This window comes from Gigantopelta aegis, chromosome 2 (genome assembly GCF_016097555.1).
Source record: "Gigantopelta aegis isolate Gae_Host chromosome 2, Gae_host_genome, whole genome shotgun sequence".
NCBI lineage: Eukaryota > Metazoa > Mollusca > Gastropoda > Neomphalida > Peltospiridae > Gigantopelta > Gigantopelta aegis.
In genome coordinates this window covers 1,330,025-1,351,680 of record NC_054700.1, presented here as the reverse complement: position 1 = coordinate 1,351,680, position 21,656 = coordinate 1,330,025, and the positions used below count along the sequence as shown (strand labels likewise).

The following is a 21,656-nucleotide window of genomic DNA, read 5'->3' as shown; positions in this document are numbered from 1 at the left end:
CTGTGTCTGTTCTGTTTATTTTAAGGGTGGAATTTACATGCTGGACCTTATGGATAATTACTCTGGAAGTTGGAACGTCATGTTGATTGCGATAGTTGAATGCATTGCCATCGTGTATGTCTACGGTAGGTCGCTTTGCCAATATTGCGACAGCTGAATGCATTGCCATAGTGTATGTCTACGGTAGGTCGCTTTGTCACTATTGCGATAGCTGAATGCATTGCCATAGTGTATGCCTACGGTAGGTCGCTTTGTCACTATTGCGATAGCTGAATGCATTGCCATAGTGTATGTCTACGGTAGGTCGCTTTGTCACTATTGCGATAGCTGAATGCATTGCCATCGTGTATGTCTACGGTAGGTCGCTTTATCACTCTCTCATACTACTGACTTCATTCATATTAATTAATTATTTAATGTTCAGGTCGGCAAGGAGACCATGTTATATATTCGTATACATGTGTGTGTTTGCGTTCGTGTGTGTGTGTGTGTGTGTGTGTGTGTGTGTGTGTGTGTGCGTGCGTGCGCGCGTGTGTGTGTGTGTGGGTGCAGCAAAGGGCGGGGCAAGCTATCTGGTTGTTTGGGTGCATGCCAACATGATTTCCTACCATCCACATAACTGAATAATATAACACTTTTCTGGTTCCTGTTATATCACATTCAGTTTGTTTTATACGAAGTGCGAAAATGGCCTAATTCAGTAATTAAACACTCAGAACTTCAGTGCTAAGTGGCGTAATGGCGTAATTCAGTAATTAAACACTCAAAACTTGGCCAGCTCAAAGTCCAGTACTAAAAGACTAGCAAGGACGATGCAATGTTGCTTAAAAGAGCCTTGGCGGCCATTTCAAAAATGGTTGCCATAACGCCACGTGAAACAGTACACCTTAAGCTTAAAATGATTAATTATAAATGTAATACCATGCGGACCTTTTTACACTGACATCTGATTTGTTTTATTGTTAACGTATTTTGACATATTTTCATATAAATGCGAACTCTTTGGCTTAACCACAGCACTACCGAGTCCGGTCTTTATATCTACTCAAAAGAATTTAAGGGTCAAAAATTTATAACCAAATAAGTTTCAGAGTGTATTAGATTGATGATGTAAACTAGACCAAAAATTTAATTTATTGTTCCATATTTACAAAAAACCCACAAATAAACGTCACTGTATACAAGAAAGTCACATGACATGCTGTCAAAGTTGAAGGTTGTCAAACATGGATTTTACACATTAGAACATTCGTTTAATAGTGTGTGAATCCACCCCTGGCGCGAATACACCCGACACATCGTTGCCTCATGCTGTTGATCAGACGTCTGAAGAACTCTTGGGGAATGGCCTGCCACTCTGCCATAAGAAGTTGACCCAGATCATGAAGGTTGGCCGGAGGGGCATGGTTATCCCGAACTCTCCTGCCTAATTCGTCCCAGGCGGACTCTATTGGGGCCAAGTCAGGCGAATATGCTGGCCAATCCATCCTGGCGATACCTTGTTGTCTGAGAAAGTCCGTTACCACCCTGGCGTGGTGGGGTCTGGCATTGTCATCCTGCAGAACTGCCCCGCCGCCAATCTGCTGAAGGCCTGGGAGAACCAACGGCCGGATAATCTCATTTAGATAGCGGATTCCATTCAGATTGCCATCCACCACATAGAGGGGGGTCCTGTGGTGGATAGAGATGCCGCCCCACACCATGACGCTGCCACCACCGAACCGGTGACGTTGTCTAACGTTAACGTCAGCGAAGCGCTCCCCAGGACGTCTGTAGACACGAACCCGAACGTCGTTGAACTGGAGACTAAACCTGGACTCATTAGTGAACATCACTCGACCCCACTGAACACGTTGCCACCGCAGATGAAGTGTGCACCAGTGACGTCTGGCCGTTCTGTGACGTGGTAGGAGTGGTGGTCGAACAGCCTGGCGACGGCAGCGTAGATTATTGGCTCTCAGACGATTGCGTATGGTTTGATCAGACACTCGACTTCCAGTCGCAGTCCGCAGATTGTCACGTAATCGGCGTGCAGTGGTTGTGCGTTGACGTAGAGCCATATTGGTGATGTATCGGTCCTCTCTATTTGTAGTGCTTCGGGGTCTTCCCGAACGTGGACGATTTCCAACAGAATTCGTTGCTTGGTACCGTTGCCACAGTCGGCCAACGACACTCTGACTGACACCAAGTCTCAGAGCATCATTTCTTTGCGTATTGCCATCCTGAAGCCAAGCAATAGCCCTTCCTCGATCTTCGATAGTCAGTTGACGTCGTACCATTGTCGAATTTGGAGTGTGCACCGTACACGAACGCAAGCTCCAATTATACGGAAATTCAGCATTGGGAACATGGAATACACATGCAAAGCGTACAAATGAAGCGCTTTGTGAAAAAGCAAGTTATGGGCACTTAGCAGACCTTTCGCTTACGCCCTAATTTACGTGCAAATGTAAGCATGTTTTCGCCATTAGAACTAGTCGACAGTGTCAATGACAGTGGATTTTAATTCATTTATGGGTTGCTTAGACCCACTTTCGTCAAAATGGAACAATACCACGCGTGACATTATGGTCTAGCTAATATAATTGACATTCAGAAAATAATGTCGAAAATATCGTCTGACCCTTAAATTCTTTTGAGTAGTATATATAGATCAACTTCAGTTTAATAATGACCTGTTATTTACACAGGTGTGAGGCTGGTGGGCTATAGATCACCTTTAATTTAATCACTGGGGGGGGGGGGGCGTAGCCCAGTGGTACAGCGCTTGCCTGGTGGACCTATTGGGCTATTTCTCGTTCCAGCCAGTGCTACACAACTGGTGTCACAAAGGCCGTGGTATGTACTATCCTGTATATGGGATGGTGCATATAAAATATCCCTTGTTGCGAATCGAAAAGAGTAGCCCATGAAGTGGCGACGCTATATAACAGTAAATAAAATGTGTTGAGTGCATCGTTAAATAAACTATTTCCTTTTTTAATGACTATTGTTATTTACACAGGTGCGTTTCGATTCCTGCGAGACATCGAGACAATGGTGGGTCAGAAGGTGTGCGGAATATTCCCCTGGGCCATGTGGAAGTACTGGTGGGTCGTGTGCTGGGCAGTACTTACCCCAGTCATTGTTACGGTGAGTTCTTAAAAGCACGTTCCCATAAAAAAAAGTTTAAATTATTTTTTCTGTTTAACACTGACACAATTTCGCCCAGATTCAAATACTATTTTGTCCAAACCCCTCCCTGCTCAAACATTTCTTTCTCTCTATATATTTTCCGGGGGAACTTGACTTGATCTCACACACACACACACACACACACACACACACACACACACACACACACACACACACACACCCCCCAACCTCCCCAATGCGTGCCTGGATATCTATGTTAACAATAACACAATGCAGTTTTCAGCAACGACATGTAGAGTAAAACTTTATTTTTGTTCCCCTGCGTGTGCTGTAACCTCACCGTGGTGCAGGGGTGTAACATTCTCTTTGAGAATGGCCAATATAGCACAAAATTGAAGTTTTGAGTAATATTCAGTATCCGTAAAATTCTGTGATATTTGTGTTTTTGCACAGTTCTTTACACTGTTTTTGAATTTTTATATTGATGTTGATCATCTCTTTATTTATTTGCATTACCATAGTTTGACACCCAATAGCCGATGTATTTTTCTTGCTGGGGTGTCGTTAAACATTCATTCATTCATTATCTTTGTTCATTAATCGCTGTAGCTAGTACTAAACCAAAATAATTTCCGGCTCGGTCAAAGTTCGAGGTGCACCAAACCTTTAATAGAGGAGTTAATATCACAAGTCATTGATGATAAATATGTTTGTTGTAAAAGAAATTAGTTTCATCTGGGCAAAAAAAATGTATGCTATTTCAGTTGATCTAGTACTACAGTGTGAAGTAGCCTTGTGCTTGAAACGTATGGGTATCTGTAAAAACAAATACTCAAATCTTGTAAGAAACTAAAGGTGTTGTAAAAACATCTGGTTATATCGAAAATAAGCCATGAAAGGTACCATTTTCTTCAGTTAATACTTTGAGGTAGGGGTTGTAGTACTGATATTTATGGGTCAACGTTTGGTTGATATATTAGATATAGTGTTTTTAAACACAAACGATAACATGGTCGCCTGTTGAAATTGTATTTGATATAGAACATCCTGTGCTTTGCTCTCCGGAAGTGACAACCGTTAAAAATCTAGGGCCTTATGTCGTTTCATTTCAATTCATTTCAATTTATTTTCGTGCTTATATCAAATTAAGGTTCAAGCACGCTGTCCTGGGCACATCCTCAGCTATCTGGGCTGTTTGTCCAGGAGAGTGGTTTAGTTAGTTAATTGTTAGTGAGAGAGAAGAGTGGTTTTACACCTACCCATTGAGTCGTTAAAACTCACTCTGGGTGGGAACCGCTACCAGGCTGCGAACCCTGTACTATCAGACTTTATGTCCGATGGCTTAACCACGACATCACCGAGGCCGGTTATGTGGTTTCTGTAAATTCGAGAGCTCCAAAGAGAGATAATGATCGTGTTGCGTAATGTCCTTCTCGCACGGGAATGTACGGATTGGCTTGATTGCAGATTTGACTCTCCGCTCGTGTTTTGTTTCAGGGGATCATGGTGTTCTCCTGGGTGGACTACCAGCGACTGGATGGCTACCCCGACTGGGCGGACGTTCTGGGCTGGCTCATGACGTTCTCCGTCGTTCTGGCCATTTTTATCCCAGGAATCGTTCTCATCTGCACGTCGAAAGGCACCATGAGTGAGGTGAGTCTAATGGCTTAGGTGTGGCGCGTCATAGAGTTAGCAGTGAGTAAATTAATAGTATGTAGACTTATTTTAATTTACTTAAATGTTGTACTTTTTAAGTGTCGAGTACATCTTTAAAGCAGCAGCGTTGAGTTTATCTTGAAAGTAGCAGTGTCGAATATATCTTTAAAGCAGCAGCGTCAAGTTTATCTTTAAAGTAGCAGTGTCGAATATATCTTTAAAATAGCAGTGTCGAATATATCCTTAAAGGAGCAGTGTCGAGTTTATCTTTAAAGTAGCAGTGTCGAGTACATCTTTAAAGCAGCAGCGTCGAGTATATCTTTAAAGTAGCAGTGTCGAATATATCTTTAAAGAAGCAGCGTCGAGTTTATCTTTAAAGTAGCAGTGTCGAATATATCTTTAAAGCAGCAGCGTCGAGTTTATCTTTAAAGTAGCAGTGTCGAGTATATCTTTAAGGAGCAGCTTCGATTACATCTTTAAAGCAGCAGCGTCGATTACATCTTTAAAGCAGCAGCGTCGAGTATATCTTTGAAGCAGCAGCGTCGAGTATATCTTTAAAGCAGCAGCGTCGAGTATATCTTTAAAGCAGCATCGTCGAGTATATCTTTAAGGAGCAGCTTCGATTACATCTTTAAAGCAGCAGCGTCGATTACATCTTTAAAGCAGCAGCGTCGAGTATATCTTTAAAGCAGCAGCGTCGAGTATATCTTTAAAGCAGCAGCGTCGAGTAATTAAAAGTATTATCTCCAGTCAGCGTACCATATCTCTTATATACTGAAGATAATTTCTGTATACACTGTTGCAGCGTTTCCGTTTTGAGTTTGGACTTTAAGTTTTGAGTATATCTTTAAAGCAGCAGCGTCGATTTGATCTTTAAAGCAGCAGCGTCGATTACATCTTTAAAGTAGCAGTGCCGAATATATCTTTAAAGTAGCAGTGTCGAGTATATCTTTAAAGTAGCAGTGTGTAGTATATGTTTAAAGTAACAGCGTCGAGTATATCTTTAAAGCAGCAGCGTCGAGTACATCTTTAAAGCAGCAGCGTCGATTACATCTTTAAAGCAGCAGCGTCGATTACATCTTTAAAGCAGCAGCGTCGAGTTTATTTTTAAAGTAGCAGTGTCGAGTATATCTTTAAAGCAGCAGCGTCGATTACATCTTTAAAGCAGCAGCGTCGAGTAATTACAAGTATTATCTCCAGTCAGCGTACCATATCTCTTATATACTGAGGATAATTTCTATATACACTGTTGCTTGCAGCGTTTCCGTGAAGCGACCACACCCACCTACGACTGGGGCCCCGCTTTGGTTAAACACCGGATGTTGGTCGCTGAATACATCCCCAACTACGTCGTCGACCCGAAAATGGATCAAAATGGTGATGCCGTTCAATTGGAGTCTGTGGACATAACGGTAAGACGCGAAACCTCTTTAAAGCAACATTTTGGAGTGTATCTTTAAGGAGCAATCTTTACTACATATTATCAAAGCAGCAGTTTTGAGCTTATCTTTAAAGCAGCATTCTCGACTACATCTTTAAAGCAACAGTCTAATATTTTCAAAGCAGCTTTTTTAAGTATATCTTTAAAACAGCATTCTCGACTATCTATTTAATGCAGCAGTTTTGAGTATATTTCTAAATAGCAGTGCCGTGTTTATTTTTAATGCGGCAATGTCGAATATATCTTTAAAGCGGCGTTATCGAGTAATTCTTTAAAGCAGTAGTGTTGAATATCTTTAGAAAGCAGTGTCAAGTATATCTTTAAATCAGAAGTCTTGTGTATATAGATATGTATTGAAATACCAGCTATGTTTTTTGTTCTTCAAATATTCTTATTAGTGTCCGCTATGTTGACTTTTACGCTGCAAATTTGGATTTCCACTGTGTTAGATTTTCCAATCTGGTTTTTTACCACGAAAAAGTGCTCAGCGATTCTGTAAATCGTATATAAATAACATATTAAAAGACAGTCCATGAAAAACATCACCATAAAGTGCAGAACCCAAAGTTCTGTAACCCTGGGGACCTGTACAACTTCAGCACGACTGGTATATCAAAGGCCGTGGTATGTACTACCCTGTCTGAGGGATGGTGCATATAAAAGATCCCTTGCTGCTAATCGAAAAGAGTAGCCCATGAAGTGGCGACAGCGGGTTTCCTCTCTCAATATCTGTGTGGTCCTTAACCCTTTTGACTGACGCCATATAACCGTAAATAAAATGTGTTGAGTGCGTCGTTAAGTAAAACATTTCCTCTGTACAACTTCAGAGGGTATATGTATGGGCGGAGGGAGGGGGGAGAGTTGGGGGTGTTGTGACGGAACATGTTCTTATCTTTTCGCCTGTGGCGATGTTAATTGTTTTAGAGGGCCGTGTGCAGCTTGGTTACGTAATACCTCCGCGCGACCGTACCCCCTAATACACACCCAGACCAGGTGTGGAGGCCATGTGGCCAGTAGTTACGTAATAACTCCGGTAGTGCGGTTTTACGACCGTGGTTTCTGGCGAACTAGGCGACAGTAAGTCTGGCCATCTAAGGAAATATACCGTCTCTGGGAGTTGTGGCAATATCACATGATAGGTGAGGTACCGCGTTGTGCCCCCAGGCGATATTCGCTGTCTCTGAGATTTTTGAATAAATAGATAGGATTTTAGATATATCGGGGAGAAACATTGGAAGTATCCAGGGGCACGGACGTTGTCCACTGAACAATCTATATAAGTTCAGTCCGGACGTGGTAAATATATTTTTCTGCTCTGTTGTATAACCTTGATGTGATTGATGTGACTTTAAATATTTTAATACTGTATTATACCAATATTCTTTAGACAGTATCTCCGGTAATCTGACGAAGTAAATTGTAGGCTTCACTGTTCTAAACTATTAAAGCTTAGCCGGTCATCCTAGAGGACCTAGGTAAATTGTAGGTTATTGTCTTTATGGTGATATGTACCAGTATTAATTCTGTATTACAAGGTTACTGAATGAGTAGTTAAGGGTTAATTAAAAATTAACCAGTTAGGAATAGAGTTGTAATTCCTTTATTAATTAAGTTCCCCTGGCAGCGTTTCTCAATTAACACACGCGTGTGGATTGTATTACCGTGAAGTGATTAGAATATTGTGTAAATTGGACACCTAGTGATGAACTAATTAAGTGATTAGTTCTGGGTTGTTATTATATTGTTGTTGTTAATTAACTACTGCGGCAAGTACATTTGTCAGCGTAGGTTAATACAGATTCCAAAGTGTTTTGTGTTTTCTTGTGTTTTCTTGTGAACTAAACGTGCTACATATATATATCTATATAAGATCTTATCTCTGATTATACCTAGAGTCGAGCCACTCGGGTATTAGACTGCCCGATACAGAGAGATCTAATAGATCTACAGTTAGGAGAGATATTTGGATAATCGTGTTTTATTCAGTTACGGGTATTATAGGGTGTAAATAATAAAATATGGAAAATGTGTAGTTGTACCACAGTTATGAAAGGTAAGTATCCCCCTTCTAGGATTTTGTTAATCTACACATGTAAATCATTTTTGTGACATCGATATTAAACAAGTTTCGTCACCGTCTTGTAAATGGGGGAAGGGCAAGATCCTTAGCCCCCTGGTGAAATCCGCAGCCAGATATGAGCAGAAAAGAATGTCCTTGACGTGTTACTACAGGTGGTCTTTATAGTAGGTTCCATTGTATGCCTTAACACAGGTGTGTATGCTTTTTCTTTGTTTATCATTTTTTTTATTTTTTTTTGTTTTATTTTTATTTTTAATATATTTGTGTGTTTTTTCAAATAACGTTTGAGGTATGTTTGTTTTTCTTTTCTTTTCTTTCATTAAAGGATCAAACCTTAAACATTCTTTTTTGTTTAATGTATTTTTATTATTATTTAAAAATTTTGAAAATATATATTTTCCAGCTAACCAAAGCGGGCGGCGAACTACCAGAGGATTACGTGGCTAGTCCCGATTGCGGACATTTCAACAATGAAAAGATGTGAACAGACGTCCGTCCGTCTGTTCGTCCGTCTGTCACGCAGCCCGGAATCAGGAGAATTTCAACCATTCAGAACCTCACTCGTGTAAAATTACGTCAACAAATAATCTAGTATAGTATAGAATGACCTGCATTAATGAGCCACCTGTCTTAAAGACCATTTTTATACTCACATTGGTGGCTGGTTACCACAGCTTTGAATGTATACTACAATTATTACTACAACGTCAACAACCAACAACCACGTCATCAAGAAACAACACAGCAGGACAGCACGTTTTGTTTTTCATTGCATCACCATGAAGGTGAAGACTCTAATTCTTGTCATTTCGATATACACAGTAGTTTGTGATATCCACACCATGTTTTATAGACTCAAAATATTTCGCTCTATAAATCGCATGCTCAAATCGATTCAACACGGTTTTGAACTATGCCATGAACGCTGACGCTGTTATCATCAGATATCATCAACATCAACAACATCATCATCAGCAGCAAGGTTTTGCAAGTGTTGTTAACTCATATGCGCTGCTGTCCTTTGGTAAAAACTTTAACTCACGTCTTGGTCAAAATTGAGATAATATAATTTATCAAGTTATTAAATTATGCCTAAATTAGTTTTCAGTGGAGCCAGGACCTAGATCCTCCACTGATCTGGTGACCCCCAACCCCCCCCCCCCCCCCCCCAAAAAAAAAAAACAACAACAACAAACAATCACCCTAATAATAATAAAAAGAAAAAAGAAGAATATTATTAGGTGGGTGCCGGGGTGACAATTCGTGACGTAACAGAGACTCTGCCGAGACAAATACCGATTAACTAAACGAGGTTAATATTTTACATATACTCTGTCAAAAAAGAAACGCATAGGCGAAATATTCATGGAATTATCTCTTTAATACAAAGTGGCATAATTTCGTTATTTATGTTCGTATCACAGTCAAAATTGACATGAGTATGTGACAGTGTTCGGCGTTTTCGTCACCAAACAGCGTCGCACGAGGGCGCTGAAATCAGTACCTTGTGTGGCCACCAGCAGCAATCATTGCGCGACATCTTCTTGGCATAGACTGAATGAGTCTCTGAATCCGGGCACGTAGAATCCTAGCCCATTCTTCCTGCAGTGCATGTGACAGTTGCGGAAGCGTCTGGGGCTCCGGGTCACGCTGGCGTACACGGCTGTCCAGTTCGTCCCGTAGTTGTTCAATGGGGTTGAAATCTGGCAGCACATTAATGTTCTCATTCTGTAGAAAATCCATTGTTACATGTGTCGTATGCGGCCTGGCATTGTCCTACTTAATGAGTTCTCTCTGTCGATCCAAAATGGGAAGCATGTGACGGCGAAGAATTTCATCCCGGTAGCGTACAGCTGGCAGGTTGCCTTGTACGAACACACTTCTGCCGGTGTATGAGATGGCTCCTCACATCATGACACTCCCCATCCACCAAATCTGTCAACTTGGGTGACGCAGTTGTTGGCAAAACGTTCATTGCGGCGTCTGTAAACACATTGTCGTCCATCACGTCGCTGTAGAAGGAAACGTGACTCGTCGCTGAACCATACTCGCAACCAGTTTCCCCAAGTTCCACCCCTGAACATTCGTACACCAGCGAACACGTAAATGTCAATGTTGACATGGCAGGACGGGGCCAACATACGGTCTCCTAGCCTGTAAACCAGCTTCTCGAAGTCGGTTCCGAATGGTTTGTGCAGACACCCTTCTCAAACCAGGTATGCGTCCAGCAGTGTTCGTTGCTGTGGCAGTTCGGTGACGCAAGTGCAGAACCCGGATGTAGCGCTCTTGTGCTGCAGTTGCTATGCGAGGTCTTCCACTTCTGGGCCGGTCATCAGCTGATTGAAACTGCTGGTACCTGTCCCAGAGACGTGAAATGGTACTCTGATGGACGTTCATGTGGCGTGTGACTGCTGACTGCGATTCACCCAACTGGAGGTGGTCTATTGCAATGTTTCGATTCGAAAGGCTTAGTCTTGGCATCTTGTAGGTAGTACTAAACCAAATAACTTCCGGCTGGATCAAAGTTTGAGGTGCACCCAACTTTTGATACAGAAGTGAACACCACAAGTCCTGTGATTGGTTATAAATGTGAGTGTGTTGGTTGTAAAAAATAATAGTTTCATCTGAGTAAAGTAGCTTTGTGCTTGAAACATGTATGGGGTACCTGTAAAAAAAAGAACTTGAATTTTGTGCGGAACTAGGGTAGTTATAGACGCTACCCGTTATCTCAGAAACGAGCAGCTTGACCCCCATTTTTTTCTGATTCACTTGAAGTGTGAGGCGTGGTAGTATTTATATCCGTGGCGTTTATGTCGATTGATACGCTGCAGGTAGGAGTTTTAGCCACATATGTTACTATTGTCGTCTATGGGATTTGATTTGGTAGTATACACCCTATAGCACATATTCAGTGCATAATAAGAAGTATTATGATTTTGTCATTTTATTTAATTAAATTATACTGGTTGATTAATTAGCCATCACTCGACCATGCAAGTTCACAATGACTTTGACCGTGACAATAATTTCTGTACATGGCTCTGAATGGAGTTTGAATCAAAGTTAGCACTAAGGAAAAGTTGGTTTTGGCCTATAATTCATACTGTAAAGATTTCAATAATTTCTTTTTACATGGTATTTGACTTCCCATATACAACTGCTCTTAAATATGGTATTATATATAGGCAACCTGAACTAAGATTTTAATAGCAATTTATTTTTATATTAAAAATAGCATGTGCCAATAGTGGGTTAATGTCTTTAGTTTCCATTAACATAGTTAAAGTTTCATGTATGGAATTCTGAAAACTCAAATTTGTAAAGAACTTGATTTTTATTGTCATTTTGAGATATTTATAGGGTGCTAAGGTATATTTTAGACAAATTTGTAGTTTTATGCAAAATTTAAAGTAAATTTAGTAGAAAAACTTTACCAAAAACATAATTAAATTTGTTGTCACTATTTTGTCTTCTCTTCTTATTTATACATAACAATAAGGTTGTTAAACTTATATTTAGATCTGCAGATCAATTGTTATTTCTTCTTGATAATCACTTAGTTAGCTCTCATGAAGAGCATTTTGAGTTTATACTAGATTCAGAACCAATTCTTTTCAGATTTGATTATCTGCCTTGGATTAAGTTGATAATTTATTTTATTGTTAAAGCTGTATTACCTAATGTTACTAGCTAAATAAAATGCTGGATTACATATTGTAGGAATACATCCAATATACATATTGTATTCATCTGGATTAGAAAATAATGCAACAAAATAGATGTTCGGATAATTTTGTCATTTAAAAATAGCTTTTTTCAGTAATTAATCAAAAATAAATGTGTGAAAGCTGCATGATAATTCCAGATATCACAACTATTAAAACCTCCAACTTCAGTAGGCTATAAATAAAATATAGTCAGGAATATTGGTGGCTGGCAATGGTTTTGATGATTCATTATGAAAATCAGCATGGCGATGGATTTGAAATTCCCACACCTGGTAACTTGAAGACGGTCACACCCTGCATACAGGATTTCCTCCCAACACTAATGTCCAGAACATTAAGTCATTACTTCATACAGGTACAGTCATGTTTGTGTTTCCTTCCTCAGACAGTGTATTTTTTTACTACTGATATTTGTTTGATGTGCCTGTTAAGGTCTTCATAATCTAGGGGTCAATCAAGTGCATGTGTTTTTAATGGAATTCTTTATAGGGGTAGAGGTACTCTGACTATCTTTGTTGTCTCTACATATAGAGTACTTGAATTTTATGCGGAACTAGGGTAGTCATAGACGCTACCCGTTATCTCAGAAACTAGCAGCTTGACCCCCACTGTTTTCTGATTCACTTTAAGTGTGAGGGGTGGTAGTATTTATATCCGTGGCGTTTATGTCGATTGATACGCTGCAGGTAGGAGTTTTAGCCACATATGTTACTATTGTCGTCTATGGGATTTGATTTGGTAGTATACACCTTGTAACTCGTCTACGTCGAAATGGAAATGAGGCATCATTGCGAGCATTGCAGCTTTAACTACCCATCACTACCCCCAATCTTTTCCCCGAGTTTCACGTGCATTCGCCAAAATCTGACCATTTCACGCTGATTTCCTGCAATTGTCGCACAACGTGCCACAGCGTGCGTTAAATTTGTTTTAGGATGCATTTCGGCATGCTGCCCCATTCCAGGAGTATTAACAAACATGGTCATTCAGCAACATTGTACAAAAAAACTATATTTTGTCAAATCAAACACTTTTCTTCTTTCCCTATCACCTATGCGTTTCTTTTGCCGCCATCGGCCATATGATGTCATCACGATTAGCACACGTTAGTTTGATGTCACGCATTTTAACTAAATCTGTGAAAACGTTGAGCTCAGGTCTCACTACACAGATATCATCTGCCATTGAAATCCATGTTAAATTGCCCAACTTCAAATGAAGATTGCCAATAGAACCGGTTCTCGTTAGCACTAACAACATACACCATTCCGAACATACATTATAAGCATTTATTTTCACTCCAAAATTGAGAACGTCCGTCTCAGTTTTTTGCTATATGACCGCATCTGGCTGTAGTACCGTTCTGAACAGGTGGTTCATTAACCGATTAACTCCGGCTGTCTTTGCTCTCTATATCCATGTCCCAGCAGGTCAATGCACAATGTTACAAAATAGCATGGGCAAAATACAGCCAGAAGGCTTACTATTAAACGTGCATATTGTTTTAATTCATCACCATGTCCTAGAAGTGAATATGTGAACCATAACATGTGTCACAATTAGGAACAATAGTGGACCGTGATGAATGAACTCTCACCCGGAAGTGATCTGTGTAGTGAGACCTCAGGTACACAGGTCTTGTTGGCTTGTAAACAAATTACTCATCCACAGCAACACATTACCTAGAGACCTTGCAAATTGGCATATCATTAATAACCGGGTTAATACACTAAAATTATCACATGGGTTTATGACATGGATATCATGGGTACGTTATAGGATAAATTAAATTATGTATGTATGTATGTATGTATATATATATATATATATATATATATATATATATATATATGTTTTAAGACCAAGGTCCAGAATCTTATATATAACAATTAGTTGGTTTGAAAATGAACTGTTACAGTTTTTAGTAACCATCTACTGAATGCTGGGTGACGAAGAGATAAATATACATACCTTCACATACGTTGTTTTTGCTTCCTGTGTATTGCACGAGTAAAATAAACCAGTCCAATAAATAGGAAGCGAAAACAACGTATGTGAAGTTCTGTTTCTATTACATACCTTCTTTTATGCTTTACAAAAACAGTTTTACGTCATAACAACACTTTGTTAAATCTATGATTAATACTCCTTTCATGGATTTACGTAACGTTAAGAATCGTACTCTGCGGCAGCCTTGTCTAATGTTTCAAATACGATGTGATGTAATTTCTAAATCATATATGACGTCAGTAACTAAAAGACGCTAACTCCAGTAGAGATGAAAAGGGAATTCCCCATTTAAAAGTTCCGGTCCAAATCGTGCGTATGTGCGATACAAAATAAATTTATCACACGGTTTGAAACTGTCTTTATCACTATAAAAATATTGAATAGGTATGTAATAAATAAAAAGCATTACAAAGCTCGCTTGATAGCATCCATGCTGGTCAGAAATGAACACAGACACGGGTCAAAGGATAGTCATATTAGAAATGAACACAGACACGGGCCAAAGGATAGTCATATAAGAAATGAACACAGACACGGGCCAAATGATAGTCATATCAGAAATGAACAGACACGGGTCAAAGGATAGTCATATCAGAAATGAACATAAACCGGGACCAAAGGATAGTCATATCAGAAATGAACACAGACACTGGTCAAAGATAAGTCATATAAGAAATGAACACATACACGGGCTAAAGGAATGTCATATCCAAAATGAACAAACAGAGACATGGGCCAAATTGAAGACATATCAGAAATGAACACGGACACTAACCAAAAGAAAGTAATATCAGAAATGAACACAGGCGGGAGCCAAATGTAAATCATATCAGAAATGAACACAAACACGAAGCAAAGGTAAGTCATATCAAAAATAGACACGGGGCCAAAGGCAAGTCATATCAGAAATAAATAGACACGAAGCAAAGGCAAGTCATATCAGAAATAAATATACACGAACCAAAGGCAAGTCATATCAGAAATAGACACGAACCAAAGGCAAGTCATATCAGAAACAGACACGAACCAAAGGCAGGTCATATCAGAAATAAATAGACACGAACCAAAGGCAGGTCATATCAGAAATAAATAGACAGGAACCAAAGGCAGGTCATATCAGAAATCAGCACAAAGAAGTCGTATTAGAAATGAACGATTTCAGCTTTTTAGTTGGACACGGTAACCGACCAAGGTCGTCCAAGTTTGTGGTTCCTACGCAGCTCACCAATATAAATATGAAGCTACAACACTACTCGTTAATAGTGGTTGAATGAATGAATGTTTAACGACACCCCAGCACAAAAAATACATCGGCTATTGGGTGTCAAACTATGGTAAATGCAAACATAATGTGATGATAAACATCACGTTAAAAATGCAATAGTTAAATAAAAACACAGTGTAAAGAATTGTGCAAAAAATACAAACATCACAGATAGATCAAATTAAAATTTAGAGTAAAAGTCAGTATTACGTAAAACTTGTAATAAAAGTTCTGGATGGAATCAAAATGATCGTTAATGGATGATATGGTGGGGGGATTTCTGCTTGGAGATCAAACGAGCATTTTATATTATCATCATTCTGTTGGCTAGATATTCAGAGAACGCTTGCGTTTTTCGCTCACATAGGCGTACGGGCTCCTATTTCTGTAGGGGGCACGGTGGTTTTTGCCCTAATAAAACGAAAATTCCCGAATCTGGATAACGCTTTTCTTCACTTTAGCGTTACTTTATGCCAAACGGTTATATAGGGTTACAAACAATGTTTTGCATTGATTACAACTAATTTTGCGGCTATAATAATGGAAATTACTGGTGAAAGGTCTCAAGGTAATACATTTTGTTATATCTATAATGTTTACCGAAATTTGAGGATTTGCTCCAGCACTGTTGGGGGGGGGGGGCAAATGTCCCCACCCACCATCGTCTCGTACGCGTATGGTTGCACGTGTGATATTAACAAATCTGAATAACAAAACCGTGTTATATGATCAAGGCCGTATCTTTGCAGAATCGAATGGGTATTTGGCAACATATTGCTTCATTCCGATCGTTAATAAACCGATGTGATCTAGTGGTGTTGTCACGGGGATCCTATAATACCCGTAACTGAATGAAACACGATTGTCCAAATATCTCTCCTAACTGTATATCTATTAGATCTCTCTGTAACGGGCGGTTATACCCGCTTGTGGCTCTCTAGGTATGATCAGAGATACGATCTTATATAAAGTATATATTATTATAGCACGTTTAGTTCACTGGAAAACACAACAAAACACAATACACTTTGGAATCTATATTAACCTACGCTGACAAATGTACTGCCGCAGTAGTTAATTAATAACAACAATAATAACAACCCAGAACTGATCACTTAATTAGTTAATCTCTAGGTATCTAGTTTACACAATATGCTAATCACTTCACCGTGACACAACACCCACACGTGTGATAATTGAGAAACGCTGCCAGGAGAACTTAATTAATAAAGGAATTACAACTCTATTCCTAACTGGTTACTTTTTAATTAACCCTTACTACTCGTTCAATAACGTGTGATAATTGAGAAACGCTGCCAGGGGAACTTAATTAATAAAGGAATTACAACTCTATTCCTAACTGGTTAATTTTTAATTAACCCTTAACTACTCATTCAATAACCTTGTAATACAGACTTAATACTGGTACCTATCACAATAAAGACAATAACCTACAGTTTACCTAGGTCCTCTAGGATGACTGGCTAAGCTTTAATAATTGTATAGATCAGTGAGCCTACAGTATTACGGCGTCAGATGACCGGCAGCACCGTCTAAATAATATTGGTATAATGCAGTATTAAAATATTTAAAGTCACATCAATCACATCAAGGTTATACAACAGAGCAGAAATGATATTTACCAAGTCCTAACGGACTAACGTTCCCTCTGGAAGCCTTCCTATGTTTCTCCTCGATATATCTAAAATCCTAGCTATTTATTCAAAACTCTCAGAGACAGCGAATATCGCCTGGGGGTACAAGGCGGTATCTCACGTATCATGTGGATTTTCCACAGCCACCACGCCGGCATATTTTTCTCTGATCGTCAGACAGGCTGTCGCCATTCGCCAAAATCACGGTTGTAAAAACCGCACTCACAGAGGTATTACATAACTACTGGCCACATGGCCTCCACAGCTGCACTAAGTGCATATTGGAATGCACGGTCGCGCGAAGGTATTACGTAACAAATTGCCCATCTGGGCTAAGTGCATTTGGAACTGCACACGGCCTTCTAAAACAATTAATATCGCCACAGGCGAAAAGAAATTAAGAGCATGTACCGTCACTCACACCCACCTCAAAAAGGATATTTCCTCTACTCTAGGAATAGGGAAATATACTACATTAAAACAAAAAGGTGCGTTAACCGACGCATACGGGCATTTATAACACATGTAATAATAAGGTGACTACTAGTAATCACACTGAGTCTCTGAGTCCCTGGTATACAATAAAATATATAAGAACAAAACAGAAATCAAGAATGTCAACACATTATCATAACGTTCAACTTCGGGACAGGGCATCAGCAATTACATTAGAAGTGCCCTTAATATGTTCAATGGTAATTGGGTATTCTTGTAGAAGAAGACTCCACCTCAAAACTCTCTGGTTGGTGGCTTTCATTCTGTGAATGAAGGTAAGCGGATTATGATCAGTAAAGACCACCACTTGATGCACTGCCGATTTCACGCAGGTCTGAAAATGCTTCAGAGCTTGTACCATGGCCAAAGCTTCCTTCTCTATAGTGGAATAGTTCACCTGGTGTTTGTCAAACTTATTGGAGAAGAAACTTACAGGATGGTCCAGTTCATTTTCGTCTTCCTGGAACAGCTCCCACGTCACTGGCATCCACAGCCAGCTTGAACGGCATTCGGTACTCTGGTGCTGCCATCACGGGAGACGAGGAGCGCATCTGCTTGATACGGTTGAATGACTTCTCGCATTCTTCTGATCACTGGAACTTCGTTTCCTTCTTTTTCAGTGTCGCACGTTTTCCAGGTTTTCTCCGATAGGCATGCTGTCGAATCGGTGTAGCGTTGGGTTCCAAGCGCACATCCTGGCTTAAGGTATTGGTAACCGTTGGAAGGTCCTGACAAATGGAAGCATTGTCTTGTATCAGCGTAGTCAACTTTTCTCGCTGGGGGTTCAAGTCTGCTAGAATCTGTCTGTTGGTTAATTTGATCTCTGCAGTCTTGACGTCATCACAGGAAATTGATTGACTCTCAATTTGGACCGGTAGTACTGGAACTATCGGCAGTCTGTCAAAATAACCTTTTAGCAAACTGATGTGACAATACCTACTTTTCCTAACCCTATCAGGAGTGTTTATCACATACCCTGTCTCATTAACCCGTTTGCGCACAACATAGGGTCCGAAATACCTGTTCTGTAATGAACCCTGTTTAATGGGAAGGTACAGCAGCACCTTATCCCCTGGTTTAAAATTCCGACTCTTAAAGTTCCACACTTAACTCATTTATCTCTATCTCTGGAACAATCTCACTGTCTTCCATAACAGGACAATCACCAAAAACTTCCTGGATAATAATTGTCCTTGTATCTCTTAAGGTTTTAGCTGATGTTAAATCAATTTCTCGCTCACCCGCGATTTCAACTAACTCGGCCTTACGTGCTTGCTTAATCTCCACTACACTGAGCGTAGGCGTATCCAGCAAATTCTTATCCATGTTTAGATATGACGCACTTATTATTAATTAATTTTCTAGTGAACAACGTTGCTACTTCTGGTTATTGTTAAAAATAATTTATAAAGCCCCATTTACAAACAATACTTTTTTTAAATATGCATGTCCCGTTTCAGATCCGGGACGAGCGCCCCAATTTTCTACTCCTGACACGGGGATCCTATAATACCCGTAACTGAATGAAACACGATTGTCCAAATATCTCTCCTAACTGTATATTTATTAGATCTCTCTGTAACGGGCGGTTATACCCGCTTGTGGCTCGTCTAGGTATGATCAGAGATATGATCTTATATAAAGTATATATTACTATAGCACGTTTAGTTCACTAGAAAACACAACAAAACACAATACACTTTGGAATCTGTATTAACCTACGCTGACAAATGTACTGCCGCAGTAGTTAATTAAGTTTACACAATATGCTAATCACTTCACCGTGGCACAACACCCACACGTGTGATAATTGAGAAACGCTGCCAGGAGAACTTAATTAATAAAGGAATTACAACTCTATTCCTAACTGGTTAATTTTTAATTAACCCTTACTACTCGTTCAATAACGTGTGATAATTGAGAAACGTTGCCAGGGGAACTTAATTAATAAAGGAATTACAACTCTATTCCTAACTAGTTAATTTTTAATTAACCCTTAACTACTCATTCAATAACCTTATAATACAGACTTAATACTGGTACCTATCACAATAAAGACAATAACCTACAGTTTACCTAGGTCCTCTAGGATGACTGGCTAAGCTTTAATAATTATATAGATCAGTGAGCCTACAGTATTACTGCGTCAGATGACCGGCAGCACCGTCTAAATAATATTGGTATAATACAGTATTAAAATATTTAAAGTCACATCAATCACATCAAGGTTATACAACAGAGCAGAAATGATATTTACCAAGTCCTAACGGACTAACGTTCCCCCTGGAAGCCTTCCTATGTTTCTCCTCGATATATCTAAAATCCTAGCTATTTATTCAAAACTCTCAGAGACAGCGAATATCGCCTGGGGGTACAAGGCGGTACCTCACGTATCATGTGGATTTTCCACAGCCACCACGCCGGCATATTTTTCTCTGATCGTCAGACTGGCTGTCGCCATTCGCCAAAATCACTGTTGTAAAAACCGCACTCACAGAGGTATTACATAACTACTGGCCACATGGCCTCCACAGCTGCACTAAGTGCATATTGGAATGCACGGTCGCGCGAAGGTATTACGTAACAAATTGCCCATCTGGGCTAAGTGCATTTGGAACTGCACACGGCCTTCTAAAACAATTAATATCGCCACAGGCGAAAAGAAATTAAGAGCATGTACCGTCACAGGTGTCGTTAAACATAACAAACTTTTCTTTTAACTTTAAGTCCATGAATCTCTATCTAGTGCCTCCGCTAAAGCAGGGCAGCCACTTCCGAAAAAAAACTCCCTCACAGGAGATTTCATCCTTGAATCGCCATAAAGAGGACTGCCACTCATAGACTAGTTTACTGACTCAGAACCAGCACAGGACAGAGCTCATTGGAACACAAAAAAGTAAAGTTTGTTTTATTTAACGACGCCATTAAAGCACATTTATTTTTTATCTTATCATCGGCTATTGGACGTCAAACATATGGTCATTTTGACACTGTTTTTTAGAGGAAACCCGCTGTCGCCACATAGGCTACTCTTTTACGACAGGCAGCAAGGAACTTTTAGTTGCGCTTCCCACAGGCAGGATAGCACAAACCATGGCCTTTGTTGAACCAGTTGTGGATCACTGGTCGGTGTAAGTGGTTTACACCAACCCATTGAGCCTTGCGGAGCACTCACTCAGAGTTTGGAGTCGGTATTTGGATTAAAAATCCCATGCCTCGACTGGGATCCGAACCCAGTACCTACCAGCCTGTAGACCGATGGACTCATTGGAATAAGTACAGATGTTATGACATGCACTCATGAATCAACGTGAAAACAGTGATGATCTGCCCCACCGGCGGCACCCGTCATGAGTACAGCCACCACATGCAGAGCTGTCAGTTCCAGAAGAAAATCTACAGGTAAGGTCACAGATGCGTCTTTGGTAGATAGGACATCGGCGGAAGTCTATTTAAATTGAACATACGGTGGATCTACCAGGATAAAAAAAAAAAATATATATATATATTATTGGTAGTAAATCTTAAAGTCGAACGCCCTAGTTTCAGCCGCGAAAATTAATTCTAATTTTGGTTAATCTACAAACCTGTAACACACTTGGATCACGTTTTTATAAAATAGAGTAAAAAGCAGGTTTTATATCGATAAATACCATGGGAATCCCCGTAACCCAATTACTTGAAATAATTTTCAAAGTTAGTATTCTGATGTCACCGGTAGATGTCGCTTGAAGCACACAAATGCCTACGTCATGACAAATTTCCCAGAGTGCACACAAACTTGGGGTGCGTTCCTGTCACTTTTCCTGGACTGTTCTGTCCTGGACAGCGAAAGGAATGCGATTGGAACAGGAAGTTACTTCACCAACATGGCTGCTTCTGTTGAGCAAGTGGCTGCTGCAGCAATCATAATACTTGAATCGGAATAAGACGACAATGATAGTCCGTCACTGACAATGTTGAAATAATAAATTTATATAGTTTGTATAAACCGCAATTAGCCTACATTTGCTATTCGGCACCGGGTACTAGTGCCTGACCTATTGTTATTAGCAATTAGATGCACCCCTTTATTATTGTTGGTAGTAGTAGTAGTAGTAGTAGTAGTAGTAGTAGTAGTAGTAGAGTCCGTAGAAACCAGGGGTGGGGAGGCACTTCTCCTCCCCAGGACGAAAATGTAAGGTTTTTTTTG

At 39.9% G+C, this 21,656-nt stretch overlaps 1 protein-coding gene across 1 annotated transcript in view; it reads left to right on the top strand.

Moving 5' to 3' along the window:
* The window catches only part of LOC121379064 (sodium-dependent proline transporter-like), a 44,799-nt gene extending 35,301 nt beyond the window's left edge, over positions 1-9,498 (top strand). Inside the window, exons 10-14 of the mRNA XM_041507528.1 lie at positions 26-125; positions 3,005-3,132; positions 4,633-4,788; positions 6,051-6,203; positions 8,716-9,498. Coding sequence (XP_041363462.1) covers positions 26-125; positions 3,005-3,132; positions 4,633-4,788; positions 6,051-6,203; positions 8,716-8,796 — 618 coding nt within the window. The 3' untranslated portion in view covers positions 8,797-9,498. The remainder of the gene's footprint in view (positions 1-25; positions 126-3,004; positions 3,133-4,632; positions 4,789-6,050; positions 6,204-8,715) is intronic.
* The last annotated feature ends 12,158 nt before the right edge of the window (positions 9,499-21,656 follow it).